The sequence below is a fragment of the Lactuca virosa genome, chromosome 2 (genome assembly GCF_052849685.1).
Source record: "Lactuca virosa cultivar CGN04683 chromosome 2, Lactuca_virosa_CGN04683_v6, whole genome shotgun sequence".
NCBI lineage: Eukaryota > Viridiplantae > Streptophyta > Magnoliopsida > Asterales > Asteraceae > Lactuca > Lactuca virosa.
In genome coordinates this window covers 268,313,860-268,330,562 of record NC_136427.1, presented here as the reverse complement: position 1 = coordinate 268,330,562, position 16,703 = coordinate 268,313,860, and the positions used below count along the sequence as shown (strand labels likewise).

The window sequence follows — 16,703 nt, the reverse complement described above, 5'->3', positions numbered from 1 at the left end:
ATCATAAAAGTTGGTGCTTTATGGACATGCATGTATAATGCATGTCTCGTCTATTTTAGGTCAAAAATATGGGAGAAAGGAACTCAAAATTATTCATGGGACCAAAAACTCCAAGAAAATATAGATCTCCAACATATGACCTCAAAGGGACCTCAAGGATTCATGAAGTTGCCAACTTTATGGAATCCATTCCTTCAAACTTCCACAATCATGAAGAAAAAGGACAAGAAACCTAGATCTTGGGGCATGGAACTTAAAGTTTGGATCTTGAACACTTACACAGGTCTAGAATATGGAAAAGAGAATGATGATGAGGTTTCCTTGTTGGATCAACACACTAGAACACCTTCTTCTTCTTCTTTAAGCTACTAAAAATACTAAAATGAGCCAAGAATCACCAAGAGGGATTAGAGTTAGGGTTTATGAGGTTTGAAATTGATGGAGGCTGTAAAATGAACCCTAAATCCGAGATTAGGGATTTAAATAGGAATAAAACCCTAAAATATCATGGGTTTGGGTTGCAGCCCTTGCCACGTCGTGACCATACTCATGTCACGTCATGGCATTCTTCCGGATACGCGTTCTCAATTTGGCTTGTCGCGTCGTGACCACCCTATGGCCACGTCGTGCCACATGATTTTCCCAAAAATCATGCATTGACACCTTTATTCCCTACACTGATTCAATGTAGAAAACAGATGTTAATAAACTGGAAAAATAAAAACATAAAACATAAGACATATATGAAGATAAAAAGTAGAAGAGGGAGGGCAACATAGATCAAGAACTGGACGCACCGGCGATAGCGTCTGGATCGGTAGGCGGCGACGACAAAGGTGGTGAGGGAATGATGATAAGATCTTGAGATGACGCTGGTGACGACGACTTTAGCGGTTAGAACTAGATGCAGCGGCGAAAGAGAACTAGTGTCTGGTGAAGTCGGAGCTAAATGACGTCGGAGAAGGCAACAACAAAGGCTACGACGACTATTTATATGAGAGAAGTTTTCTTTAGAAGGAGAAGAGGATAAGGATATTGGAGAAGGGGGGGAATTTTGACAGAAAAGACACCTCTGGTGATTATTAGAGAAAGTCGTCGGATGTGGAGGGCGCGAACTACGGGTTGTGGTCAACAATATGGTTTTAACCTAGTGATTTGATACCATGTAAGATAATAGATTTTTTGATTTATAGTGATGATTAAACATTATATAAATAAGGATACAAGAATGGTCAAACCTAAATCGTGAGGAGCTTGTATAGAAACCTAATCACTAGCATGAACATGTACTTTGGTGTTATACATAATAGTAGATAAACAAGATCCCTGGAGGTTATAATTTTTTATAAACATATATAATGGTAATCGGATATGAAAGTTAGGGGGGAGGCCAAGGGTATCGAATTAAATAGGTAACAAAAAGGAAAAAGAATCACATAAGGGAAACAATGTCATTCTACATAAAACCAAGGACCAATATTGGAACAAAAATTAATATTAGAGACGATTTTAAGAAGATTTGAACATTTGAATGAAGCACATGGACCATACTTCTAATTTAAGCCTTTTTTCATCAAATTACAATGCTTATTTTTCGTTAATCTATCATGTATATACATACATTCACCGTATCAAAAGATGACAAAGTTAGGGGGGAGGCCAAGGGTATCGAATTAAATAAGTAACAAAAAGGAAAATAGAAACACATAAAGGAAACAATGTCATTCTACATAAAACCAATGACAATTTTAGAGACGATTTTAGGAAGATTTCAACACAAAAATTAATATTAGAGACGATTTTATGAAGATTTCAACATTTGAATGAAGCTTGTGATCTTAGATAAAGCACATGGACTATACTTCTAATTTAATCCTTTTTTTCATCAAATTACAATGCTAATTTTTCGTTAATCTTTCATGTATATACATACATTCACTGTATCAAAAGATGACACTCAAGAGTGTTGTCATCTCGACACCATATCATCACAACTTCCGTACAATTTATCTAGAAAATACACATCATTTTATATCATCATATCACTTTTATTTTTTAATTATTTAAATAAAAAACTTTATAAAATAAATATTACATTCATAAAATTAAATAAAAATTGCATTGAAAAAAAAACAAATTAAAATTGCATTAAACTTAAATAAAAGTTACATATATTTTTTTTATATATTTTCGTGAATTTTCTTTTCACCATTAAAATCATCTTAAGGTTCTACAAGACAACATCATCAACCGACATCTTCAAAACTGGCATGTTAATTAAGATTTGATATTCCTTTTAATCTCCACTTTTTGCATTATCAATGCAAGATGTTCATCAAACTTTGCCGCAAAAGATTGCATGTTATTTGGTTCGGTTACGTTTTTTCCCCCAAAGATGATGCCCCTTGTTTGCCTTTATTCATTCCAACGGCTCGTTGAAGGGGTTCTTCCGGTGGAATCTTTTCGTCACTATCATTGATGTCGATTCTTGTACCAACGTCCGGCATTTGGTTGTAGTCATTTGATTCAGATGTTTTGAACCGTTTATTGGATCCGATGATAGCGAAAGTGCATCCGGCCTAAGCCCATTTCGGACCCTCTTTCAAAATTATCCATGTTTTGTGATGTTTAAATGCTTTACCATCGTTGTAGTTCCGATATTGTGTTAGAGCGGTATTTAGAACATCTAGAAAACTTGTTTTAGTTCCAATTTTGTGCATATTGGTAAGATTGTTGAATATGCTGTTGAACTGGATGCAACCGACTCTAGTCGTACCATTTGGCAGAAAGAGCATCGTTGTTGTTCTGATAAGTTGTTGTTCTCATCGTTGTTTAGTTAGCTTGTTGGATGATATCTGAACTTTTTTTGTTGCATATTTAATGGATATGAGTTTTTAATTTGTTCCTGTGTTCAACTATTGTATTTTTAGTGTAAAATAACTTAGGTGGGTACCCGTAGGATAAGGATTCCAAAAAAGAGAACAATCATAGTCGATTCCAATTTGATTTTATATATTATATCTCTGAAAACCAATAGAAAAACGTTTTATCTTATAATTAGAGTATGCTATTGTTTTATCATCCACAGACTCCACGGGTCATCATTCATCAACTTTGGTTAGATAGATAGGGTGCAAAGGATTGGACACGTGATCAAGAATACATGTCTTCTCGTCTTTTTAGAACAAACATGATGACTAATTCATATGTGAATGCAAAATACATAAATCGGGTATGCCTAGTTGCCTACATGAATCTTGTGACGCATATATTAATAGTTAAATAATTATATATTTTTGTAACCGCTCTTAATTATTTAATTTAAATGAGAACACTTTGTAATGTTATGATTATGGTTTATTTTTGTAATTTTATTAAAATTCGTAGTCACAATTACTCAATGAACAAAAACAATTATGTTATAGTTGATTACTTGCTTTTTAGTTACATTGATTTCAAATTACATAATGTATTTGAAAACACAATTCCAAACATCTCTATATAATGAGTTTTATACGATTTTTTTATATATAAATATTTATATATAAAATACATATTTTATGGTTTTATAATGTTTTCCGAAAGAAAAGGAAATAAAACGAGTCTATAGGAGACCTTCACGTCATCATGTGTCAGAGGAGTGCGTAAATTTCGATTAGGTCGTTTGTTTGCCAAACATTTGATGAACCTAGATTTGCGTGCACCATGTGAGTTACTTTTAAGATAAGAGCAAAGCAATAAAAAATATATTTTATTGGAGATAATGTTGTAATAAAAAAAAAGACAAAACTTCAAAAATCGACGGTTTTTAAAAATTTGAAGTTTAGTCCTTAATTTTTAAAAACTTCATAGATGGTCCTTATGGTTTCAAAACTTTTAACAGATGGTCTTTTTCGCTAACTCCGTTAGCTTTTGGCCGTTAAGTAAATGACATTTCTGTCATTTCACAATCACAGTGACCATTTATGAAGTTTTGACTTATTTTTTTAAAAAAATAATAATTATTATTTAATATTAAATGCTCTCTCTCTCTCTCTCTCTCTCTCTCTCTCTCTCTCTCTCTCTCTCTCTCTCTCTCTCTCTCTCTCTCTCTCTCTCTCTCTCTCTCTCTCTCTCTCTCTCTCTCTCTCTCTCTCCTGTTATCACCCCAAACACTCTCTATTAATGTTTTGTTCGACCCCTGTTTTCCCCGAAGCCACAGGTCCGGTGAGATAAGCTAATAGTCGAGGAAGAGAGCCCATCGGAAAAAACGGTTATCAACCTCTCCCCCTCCCCTCGGTTGCTGAGCAAACCCACAAAAACCCACCTGATGTGCTCTTTCCGATATGCTCTTTCCTCCCTTTCTTCTCCGTTTTCTACCAACACCTCCACCTCCGCTCCATGGCTTCTTGTGTGATGTTGCGGAGCTTCGATATGCACATTTGGGTTTACAATTTGTACAACAAATCCAATCAAAAAACAACATTTTAGAAGATGATTATTCTTTGGAGCAATCTGTCGAACAGTGGTGTATGCAACAGTTACAAACATAGAACCAATGGCCAAAGTGTAGCTATTAATCTCAGATTCCATTCCCAAGACCATAAGAAAAATCAGTGAGAAAAAGTACAATCGATTATGTGTTGAAAGATCTGATTTATGTGTTGTAAACAATTGATTATGTTTCAATCGATTCCAACTCATCAGAGATCTGATTTCATTCTCAAAAATTGAGATTAAATTTGGGTGATCGATTTAGATGATGCTTTTTGCTTTTGATCGATAGCAATAAGAAACAAATCGTTTCATTTGTCAAGATCTTATAGTGGGGGTTGGTGTTTGCTCGTCATCACAGGGGGGAAAGACGGGATGGCAGCCGGTGGTTCTGATTTGTTATCTGAGAAAAGAAGCAAAGCGATAGAGGGGAGGTGGCAGTGGTCAAAGGGTGTGTTTGGGTTGTTGCTGATTGGCAAAATGGGTGATAAGAGGTGGTTCCTAGTGGTGTTCGGTGGTCACAACAACAACACCACCACCACTCCTTGGTGGTGGTTGTTCTTGGCAGTGAAAGAAGAAAAGGAAAACAGAAAACGTGAAGGGTGGGTGGTGCAATGGATTCTACAATGCAAAAAGCCTTTGATCTTCTTTCCTCTAATTAAAATTGTAGTTACAACAATGGATTTGTGGTTTGTATAATGTTTGACTTCCAATTATACAACGAGAGAGAGAGAGAGAGGGAGAGAGAGAGAGAGAGAGAGAGAGAGAGAGACCATTTAATATTAAATAATTATATTTTTTTCTTTTTAAAAAAAAATAAGGCAAAACTTCATAAATGGTCCCTATGATTGTGAAATGACAGAAATGCCCTTCACTTAACGGCCAAAAGTTAACGGAGTTAGCGAAAAGGACCATTTGTTAAAAGTTTTGAAACCATAGTGACCATCTATGAGGTTTTTAAAGATTAGGGACTAAACTTCAGATTTTCGAAAACCACAGGGATCATTTTTGAAGTTTTGTCTAAAAGAAATTGGAGATTTGTATTCAATAAAAAGTAAAAGAAAGGGTACATGCGGTTAATTAGATGATATAATTAAAAATTGCAAGTATCAGGTAATCCCCTATTCTAATAAATAAGTACAATCATGCCACGCGTCAGTCTCTTAGACCCCAACAATTTAGTTTTCCCGCTTTTTTTATTAAGCCCTATTTACGTAAATGCCCTTTACTTCAAATCAAATGATCCAGTTGCAATAAATCCACAAAAATCCGAAAAACCTGCACTCAAAATATGCAACCAATCAATTTAAATGAATAAAAGATTTGAAAATAATATGAAAAAATCGGTTCTTCAAATTTGAAATGAGAAAAACCCGATTTAATATGGCAGTCTGTTTAATGTGATTAGAAATTAAATAAATTGCAGTGATTAAATCCCAAAAAATCTGCACCGATTTATCAAATTCCGAAATATATACAATTATACCATTTATACGCTTATTTTGTTTTCAGGATTCTGCTCCATAGAATTCTTTGAAAACGTTATTCTTCTTGAGTTTTTCTTCAATCCTTCCTGTCGGTACCAGGTTTACTGCATAATCCTTTTCCGCCCTGTTAATTCTGCAACGCTTCCATAAACACAAATCAGGTTAGTGTTTTCAAATTTATTTGTAGTATTTATTTAACATTATGAGTAATCTTCTTCTTCTTCTTTTTCTTATATTTTTCAAATCAGGTTAGACTTTATACTTTTTGGTTAAACGTTTTCATTGTTTTGTTGTTACTGTGAACCTAATTATATCATTGTACTTTTAATTTACATTGCTATAATAACGATGACAACAATAAGTGATATGTTTGTAAAAAAAAAATTGTCGGATTCAGATCCAAAACTTTAACAATTCCAGTATGTTTTGTTTTTTTGGCTCTTAAGTTTTCTTTGTTTTGCTGTTACTGTGGACCTAATTATAGCATTGTACTTACAATTTACATTGTTATAATCTTTAATTTTGTATAAAGATACTCTAGTAGGCCGAACATTCGGTATTCATATTTATCATTTATTTTTCCTGTTTATTTGTATTCCATTCGATTATAAAAAGTTTTATTGAATCTGAAAAGTTATATCATATTATTTGATATATTTGAACTTTGCTTATAAAAAGTTTTATTGAATCTGAAAAGTTATATCATATTATTTGATATATTTGTACTTTGCTCAAATATAACGTTTTTTAACATAATACATTAATATACAGATTACTTAAAAAACATTGTGAACATATAAGATTTGTTTTGAAAAAACAATTAAATGAATAATTGGTTATTCACATGTGCTAAATTATAACTGCATATATTATTTTACAAAAATGCTATTTGCTTACAATTCTATATGGTTTAAATTTTCTTGCAGCAAAATGAATATAGGGAATAAAGTTTACCTAAAAAACATTGAACAGATAGATGAAAAATCACATATCAAGGTTCGGGTGCTTAAAATTTGGAACTTTATCAAAAATAATAAAGTTTGTTCAATTGAAATGATGCTGATGGACGAGGAGGTTTGTTTTATTTTGTATATTTTTTTTACTTCATTTAATATTACATATGCTACAACAAAAAAATAATTTGTATTTATTTTATTTAACGGGGTACACAATACCATGGTCGTGTCTTCAATCAGAATTTCTCCAGATTTCGTCATCTTTTAAAGGAAGATGAAACTTATATCATTCTAAAACCCAATATGGCTGCTGTTATTAATGGTTTTAGTTATACAGGTCATAAACAAACTTTAACTTTAGATTGGAAAAGCATCATAAAAAAATGTGATGATTTCTCGGGTCCGGTAAATGGATTTAAGTTTGTTGATTTTAATTCTATCCTAGAACAAACATGTCAAAGTGACACATTTTTTGGTAAGTTAATTAATTTTATTTTAATCATTTTTTATCACTTGTGTTCTTGGTTATACATTTTAGTATTTAAATATTTTAATATCAATGCAATACTTTATCTTGTGTTATTTCTTGCGTAGATGTTATTGGACAGATTGTGTCATTTAGGCCTCTTGAAACTTCAAATCCTTTAGCATCCAAGCATTATATAAAACTCACTCTTAGCAACCTAGAGTGAGTTTATATTTTTTAATTTCTTTATTATCTTTAATTAATCACAATTTAATATTAATAATTAATTTTATTGTTTATTTAGTTCTGTACATCTGAAGGTTACTATTTTTGGAGCTCAAGCATATCAGATTTCAGAATACCTAAAAAATAACCCCACGGTTAATTGTCTTGTTATAGTGATGCAATTTTTGAAGCTTAACATTTGGAATGGTTTGTATTCACTCTTTATATATACATGTTTATAGTTATTGTTTTTCTATAATTTTTATTAATTTCCTATACTATTTTTATAGGAATTGGTGAAGCTAAAAGTCATTTTGAAGTAACGCAATTGTTCTAAATTCTGACATTTTCGAAATTAATGAATTTAATAAAAAGTTAGTTTCCAATTGTTTTTTATTTTGTTATAATGTATTTTAACTTAAACTAACACAAATGCTAATATTTTTGAAATTAATTTAAACATTACAGATTGAAAGATGACAATGTCGGTATTTCTGAAAAAAACATAACTACACTTCAAAGCTATTCTTCTTCATATATAGATGACTTTAAAGGCAATTTTCCATTAAAACCAGTTTGTGAGATCACCGAACCACTTAAGGTATGTTGCATTATTTGATATGTTTTAAATTTTATTTTTGCTGAATTTGTTTTAATAACTTTTACATTTTATTTGATACTAGAAATGAAGTTTTTATTAGTTGCTTCCATTGTTAATATAAGGCAGAATCTACCATGGTATTATGAAGCATGCAACAAATGTGGAAAAAAATAACCCCTATTCCAAAAGCCAATCATTCGTATACCGACCCTGAAAAAATTTCAGAAACTGTTGTTGTCGGGTGTACAAATCCAAGTTGCAAAAAATCGGATTTTCATACGGTTATAAAGTAAACACATATTTATATATATTAATTGATTCAATCTTTCAACAAAATTAACAATGACCTAATTTTTTTATTTTAGGTATATAATTCCAATCAACGTACAAGATTGTACTGACACCATTGGATTGACTCTTTTTGATAGGGAAGCAAAGAGGTTGTTAAATACAAGTGCATACGAGTTGAAAAAGATACATGAAGCGGTATATTATTCATAACTTATAATCAGAAAACATTTAATTTTTTTTAATTTATTAAAATTCATCTTACAGGCCGGAGACAGTGATGGACTATTTCCAATGCAACTTAACGTGTTGAAAAACCGCAAGTTTTGTTTTCTTGTAGATATTACAGAATACAATGTCAACAACTATAATAATATCTACACCGTTCTCAAAGTTACAGAAGATATGTCCATTGTTTCTGAATTGGAAAGTAAAATAGAACTTATGGTACATAACCTTTTACTGTTAAACATTTATATTTTTATACTATTTAAATACATAACGATTAACATATTTCCATTTTATTTTCTAGAGTGTTCAATCTGTCTCCTTAAATCAAGTGCCTTTGGAATCAGATGATGTTGTACAGACTGTTCAAAAGGTTTTCTAATTCCTTTTATTAACTTTTATTTATATTAAATTGTTCCAATTAAATATTTATTTATTTTTTTAAAAAAAATTAGGATGTGATCTCACAAACAGATGAAAATTTTACACCCTCAACAGTTGATAAATCAACTGCAGCAAGTCCTAGCAAAATATCAACTGATTTGAAGCGCAACCTTCAAGAAATTTATAACGTTGATTCTGGAGATGATTTAAGTTCAACTAAGGCTAAAAGAAAATCAATCGGAGAGGAAACTCCACTCTTAATTCCAAAATTGGAGAAGTGAGTTGGTTTTGGTTATTACACACATTTAATATATTTTGGGAACTTTATTTGGTTTTAAAGATATTTTGATTGTTTGGTATGATTTCTATTTTGGATATTTAGGATGTCAATTACTATTGGTTTTGGATATGTTTGGATATTTTTATTCTTTTAAAGTAGACAACTGATTTGGTTTGGGTTTTAACACAAATTTAATATATTTTGATGTTCATTTGCTTTTAAAGATATTTTGTCTTTTTCGTATTATTTTTATTTTTGGATATTTAGGATGTAAAATTTATTGGTTTATTGACGTATTAATGTATTATCAAAATACATAATTTTGCAGTACAAATTCATGATATCAAAATTACCATTAATAATTATTATGTTATCTAATTGTAAGTTGAAGGGGCAACTTCGGTATAAATGTTGTGTTTCACTACATTTTATCTTATTTAGTGAAAATACCAGTCTTTAGTTTATGTATACAGTTCTAAAATTAGTAAGTTTTAGACTAATATACATTTTTTTCCTGATTTTAGTTGAGTTGTCGATTTTTGTCCCAAAAAAATATGGGATGCAGTTTTTCTCCTTATTTTATTTTAGTATTTCATAATATTTTGGCCATTGGTCATCTATGTTAAGAGCGTATGAGTTATTATTGTCCATATTTTGGTATAAATATTTTTATTCTCTTAAAAGGAATTTCGTATGAGTTATTATTGTCCATGTTTTGGTATAAATATTTTTATTTAATGATGATGCTGATGAATATTGATGATAGTAAAACATTATACGGTGAATTTTAAGTAAACGTAAAAATGCCAATTATTACATTATGAAATTAGCAATAGTATTTTTCTTCCAATTGAAGGGCATATATGAAGTCAACGGCAACTTTTAAGTCTTGCATCATTCTATCAGATTTGGACAACTGAATATCGTCCTTTTTGGTTAACAAGTATTATCATATTGCAAGTCTTGCATAATACACATCCTTTTATCATTCGTTTAATAAAATTTTTAATTTTAGCGCTTATTAAATTAATTTTGATTATGGTATAAATAATATCAAAACATGTATAAAGTTTGTTGAATATCAAAATACATATCAATAATAAATAATATTTGTTGAATATATATAATTATAATTTATAATATATATAATTGTAATTTATATAATTCTTTATTAATATATTCTGTTTTTTAGGTTTTTTGTAATTAGTTAAGATCGATTTCAAATATTGTTTCATAATTTTCGGTAATCCGTTATTAAATGCATATCCTATATTCAAATTAAATTGATTTGTAATCTATTAAATCCCATAAAATCTGGAACAAAAATTTATCCAATAAAAATTCAACAACAATACTTTCAAAAAATCTCGGAGTATATTGTGAAGATATGATATTATGTGAATAAGTTTTTATATATAAATATACCTCAGAACGTGAAATCAATCGTTTTGAAAATCCTCATTCGTCTTCTTTTTCTTTCAATTGCATCTGCGGATATTCTTTCGTCAAAGTTACATCAATCTGCTTCATAGAAGTTGTATTCCTCATTTCAGTTCACACGTCAACTGCTTTTCATTTATACGCGCTCTTACTTCCTGCAAGATCTCCATATTCATATATCAGGTTAGTCTTTTTAGTTAATATTAGATTGGTTTCTGTATGGATTTATTGTTGAACATTGAAAGTCAATCGATTTAGTGCATCACTGTTCCATACTCATTTGCAACTAAATGTTGTAATGGAATTGAATTCCAATTCCAACCAAACTAAAGAAAAACATCGATCAAAAGGCATATTGAATAAGAAAATATTATGTACCTTGTAAAGTTCCATCAAGTTCTTAAAGCTCTAAACTTTTGAAACAAGGTTTTTGAATCTCTTCATCTGTTTGATATCAACAAATACTGTAAGAAAAAAAGTGTTATCACTTGTGAAACAGAAATACCTGATTAAAGAACTGTTTCTACATTGCTGTTATGAGTTACATATTCATATTATTGGTAAATAAATTTAAGTATGTTGCTATAAGGGGTGAAGAAATGTAAATATAATGTTGAAAAGGAGTAAAGTATGTTGTTATTTTGTGCAATAAGTATGAGATTTTGGTGTAATTAAGGAATATACCTGATACCCATAACATAGTAATCTCCTTGTTTTCCTTTATAATGAACTTTAGGCACTCCATGACTCCCACCCAGAGTATTGTTTCACCAAGAAAAAACAAATCCACTTCTTTAAATTCAAAAAAGAACAATGTTAATCTGTTTACTAATCACAAAAACATAATATGCACATATTTGTAAACTTGCCACTCGTATGAAGGACCATAACTGCAGCCTTTGCTGTTTCTATGCTCAAACTTAAGAGCTACCTGTCACAAGTCACAACCAAAATTAAAGAAAATGAATTGCAGAAATCAGATTTTATATAAAATGTAAGCTTGATTGTTTGATGCAAGAACATTACCTCTGTAGCACCAGGACCTGATATGCGATCAGTTCCACCATATACACGACGACCAACAAATACCTGACCAAATCCACCTTTCCCTAATTTTCTTTCGACCTTATATTGAGGTGATCCACCTACTTGAACCTGAAAATCAATTCGTTTTATAAGTAAAGAAGCATTACAAAAATCGAAGGAGCAATAGACAACATACCCTTTCAGGAAAAGGGGCGGTATTCCCTTCTTCTTCCTGGCCTGTAACCTTGTTAGCGCTCAAGCCACCGCTTCCATCCGCCATTGCTACTTTGAATGTCTCTTCTCCTGTTTCCTCTGTTCGCTTTTTATCCTCCTCTGCTTCAGAAATGACAACCACCGGCTTTTTGGCTAAACCCTCTTTTTTCTTCTTAGTCGGCAGCCGCGGCTTCTTTTGTTCCTTCGGCTCAACACCAATCGCCGCCGCTTCCCTAGCTGCAGCAGCTCAAGTTTTAACGTGATTACCCACCAAATGCTCTGATCGCTTATTGGGCCTACCTTCTCTCTTCTTCTTCTCGACTACAGGAGCACGTGCACGGCGTACTCAAAATTGGTTCAAATTGGGGAAAGAACAAATGGAAATGGAATAAGCCCTAGGTTGGAAATGAGGATGATGACACGTGATTCACATCAGGTAATGAATTTAGGGTTGCAGTGGAAGAAGGAGATTCGGGGTTAGGATCGTTTAACCTCATCCTGACGGAGACTAATTCGGAGGAGGATAAGGCACTGTAGATGAAATCTTCGAGGTTCCGTTTCATGCGTTGTTGAACGCAATCGATGGTATGTTAATCGAGGATAGTCATTGACGGTTAACCGGCGACGACCGTCCAAATACATAATATCTGTGAAACCGACTGGCTTTTAGGCTCACTGATAGGAAGACACACACAAAAAGAGAAAGATAGAGAGAGTGAGTGATGAAGAAGACGTCTGTAGAAAGAGAGTTGTTGGGAGAGTATTGCTTTCTTCACCCGATTTCTTTCTGCATATACAACACACGTTACGAGTTACAGTGCGTGTGGGTATCGACTCTTATTTGGATCCGACTCCGACCCATTTTTAGCTTTGGATCTTACCCGACTCATGTTAACTTTAATATCTTTAATTAAATTCACTTTTACACAATATAAACAAATATAAAAATTTGATTATAAAAATAAATAATACAAGACTAAATTAATATTTTCAGATTTACAATGGTTAAACAAATTAAAAAAAAATTATATAATCTTATTGTACCGTTTTTGCCAATACTTAACAAAAATACTTAAAAATACTACAAATTTACATTATACATATTTGTTCGCTATATAAATATTATATAAACTACTGATTTGCTATTTCTTAAATATTTTAATTTTTAAAGTAATCTCATTTATCTCTTAAGGTTGCAGACATACAATGTATTCCCTTTCTTCTAAAAAGACTACAAAATTAAATACTTCAACAACTACAGCGGTTAATACTTCAATGAACAAAGGTAACTTTTTAAATGTTGTAATTTACAATATTATTATTATTTCTTATTTTTTAACTAACATAAAATTTAATTAATTAAAATACACATGTATTAACATAAAAAAATAAATAAATTGTCAAGTTCTTTGTCCGCTGCAAATCAATATTCTTCGAAATTGGTAACCGATGCTTACAAAGGTACGCTTATTTATTCAACTGTATTATATAATCATATTATTTACCGTATTTCACATTTCATATCCTATCATATGTGTTCTTATGAAGAAAACAACAATAACATGTACCACATGCAAGCCAGAGAGAAAAGAAGACAAAGAAAAATATATTTGGAAAATAAAATATCGAAGAAAATGAAAACAACATCGAACGTTCCAAGTACATCAATACCGCATTTCTTAAATAATATATTAAACTGTAACCCTATTATTATTTTATATTCTATGTTTTACTGTTACTTTATTTTATACATATCTGTACAAGTTTTATAAGTTGTTGCTATTTGCAGATCGATACACCAACATTGTTGGTCAAACTCAAAATGTCAATTCATTTACTTCACCTGGAATGCATAATACAACCATACAAAACTCTCATTCTTTTACAGATGTTAGAACTCCGTTATCTAACATTAAAAATGTTAAAAATCTGTTATCTAACATTAGAAACGGTAATTATTTATTGTTTTTAAAATATATTTTTATCCACTTTCTATAATATATATATATATATATATATATATATATATATATATATAGGCCTAGGTTATTCTATTCTAACTAATTATTGTGTTATTGTATGAATGATTGTGGGCCAATCATTTTACTTATTTTAAGAAAGTGGTTATTACATATTATTGAATTAAATATAATTGAAAAATACCATCTAATTTAACTAGAAGGGTATTTTAGTCAGTTAATATAGATTTAATAAAGGAAATTTGCATATTTTAAGGTAAATTGCATATTTTAAGGGAAAATAGATTCTATTAATTTTAAAATCTGATTGTATGGATGATAATTCTCCTAATTCAGAAATTCTGACGGAATATGTTTATCAATATATAGAAAAATAACAAAAATTATTGACCCATACAAAAATACACATTCTGACATAATATATATTTTGATTTAATGAACTTCTTGAAGAATAACAAAATTTTGGATACAAGTTAAAAAAAGTTTCATTACATTCTTAGAAAAGAAAAAAAAATTATATACTATTCTATGAGAATGTTACACTTAATAATAACAAAGAAATACAAATATATAAATCATTCTACCAGAATATACTATTATTCTGCTAGAATAATCCATTCTTTTTGGAAGATTGGTGGTCATTGTTCATCTTCATCCCGTAGAATGTTCATCTTCAAGATTCTATTCTGACATAATCGGAATTCAAGATTCCATTTCAGTAGAATGTTGTAAGTCTCATATGTATCTTTCCCAACGACAAAAACAAGAATATTCTTCTTCTTGATTTCATGTATACCTGCAAATGAGAAATACAACCACTCATCGTTACGATGATAAAAATCTTAACAATTAGGTGAAATGAAACTATTGATATAAATATTCAAAAACTAACACAAGTTTAAGTCTAGTAACCTAAACAGAAAATGTCCAACTTTTTCATAAAAAACTACCAAGGATTCTGAAAATCAATACCAACAAGAGATTTTCATATCCATGGCTACTCAGATTTTATATCTTGTCCTGAAGCATTCGATCCATCATTTCCTTTTCCATCTCTTAACTGAAATACATCAAAACAGAATTATGATTCTTATATTAATTTTTTCAGTATTTTTTAATAACCAACATCATTCTCTTAAAATATGATCTTTACCTGTTCCAAGACTTTCTTCTGGTAATGATAGCCCTAATTGGATAAAACAGAAACCAGATTAGTAATTTAAAATAAAAAAAATAGCAGAAGAAAACTTATAAATTTATAAATTTATAATACCTTGTCTGTTCCATAAATGTAATCACAGTAAGTGAAGATAGATGCAAAATTGCTTTGACTTTGTCCACCAACATAATGGTGATAATCATGATAATCAGCTCCACCATAGAAAGGGATAAATTTTGTGAATGTCCAGGGGAAATCATATCTGCAAGGCCGATAATTCAAACTAAAATCCAAACAAGGCCGGTACCCTTCCCCATCCGGCTGCTGCCAGAACTCCGATGCAGTTCCTGTCACAGAACGAGGTGGTAACGGCACCATTGCAGTGGTGGTGAGACTTACCGAAGCATCGTTGTTATCAGCAGCAGTTGGATCTTGAAACACGGAGGACAATGACGCCAGAAATAGGTGCGAGTATGAAGCTGATTGAGAATATATAGACAACGACGGTGTGTTCAGAAACGGATTCATTGCTACACAGCATAGAATCGTAGCCAACAAGAAAGTGAAGAAGAAGAATAATACTCGCATTGAAGGGGCGAAAGATAATTGGGGGTTTCTCGGGTGATTCTTTGGTGAAAAGAGAGAGAGAAATTAGGTTAAAATCAACTAGCATAATTATAGGAAAGTATTTGGGGAAGTTGTTTATAAAATTACCTAATTACCCTTATTTATTTATTTAATTATTTATTTATATTATAAATTTTGATTGGCCCACATTTATGCATACAATAACATAATAATTAGTTTAAATAAATGAACCTAGCTCTCTCTCTCTCTCTATATATATATATATATATATATATATATATATATATATACTTATTATACTTTTTTTTGGTCAGATAACATCAGTTTCGATAAATATGTCACTTCCAAGTTAACAAACAGAAGACAATACTATGTACTTTCAAATGAAATGACATCAAAAAATGCATCTACAGTACCCACTTCTTCATCATCAATCAAGTTAAATCCAGGATGTCATAAATTAAAAACGAAAACGAGACATTTATCCCCTATCCCATTGATTGATTTGACAGAAGATGTATAAAATACACATCAAGTGAACAATGAAAATCTTATAGTTGGTATCTCAAATGGTAATCAAAAAATAATATACATTTTACATTTCAAATACTATGTTGTATATACTTATAAAATTCATTTATATTTATTCAACACTTTTATTTTACAGAATAATTGGATCATGGTGATCAAGATGTTGTATGTCAAACATGTCATGCAAAGTTATGGAGAAATTAATCCATTAGAGGTAAAGAAAAGGGGAACACGGATTATTCATTATGTTGTGGTTACGGGAAAGTTCAACTTCCAGATTTAAAGAAAGCACCCCCGACTTATGAAAGAATGTTCCGAAATATGGATTCTAAAAGCAAACACTTCATGAAAAACATTCGACGTTACAATTCAATGTTTT

The 16,703-nt window shown here is 30.8% G+C and overlaps 1 protein-coding gene across 1 annotated transcript; it reads left to right on the top strand.

Annotated features, from left to right (window-relative positions):
• The first annotated feature begins 7,219 nt into the window (after positions 1 to 7,219).
• Positions 7,220 to 9,389, top strand: LOC145158492 (uncharacterized). Its single transcript, XM_079077385.1, has 10 exons — positions 7,220 to 7,391; positions 7,511 to 7,604; positions 7,687 to 7,814; positions 7,898 to 7,937; positions 8,076 to 8,208; positions 8,299 to 8,345; positions 8,574 to 8,694; positions 8,764 to 8,943; positions 9,029 to 9,097; positions 9,180 to 9,389. The coding sequence occupies exons 1-10, from the start codon at positions 7,220 to 7,222 to the stop codon at positions 9,387 to 9,389; spliced, it is 1,194 nt and encodes a 397-aa protein (XP_078933511.1).
• Positions 9,390 to 16,703: the final 7,314 nt, after the last annotated feature.

Excerpts from the sequence above, each read along its gene's own strand:
- LOC145158492 (XM_079077385.1), top strand. The coding sequence starts at position 7,220 with ATGGCTGCTGTTATTAATGGTTTTAGTTATACAGGTCATAAACAAACT. Across the intron at positions 7,392-7,510 it reads TCAAAGTGACACATTTTTTG|ATGTTATTGGACAGATTGTG; the intron begins GTAAGTTAATTA and ends TTTCTTGCGTAG. Across the intron at positions 7,605-7,686 it reads CTCACTCTTAGCAACCTAGA|TTCTGTACATCTGAAGGTTA; the intron begins GTGAGTTTATAT and ends TTGTTTATTTAG.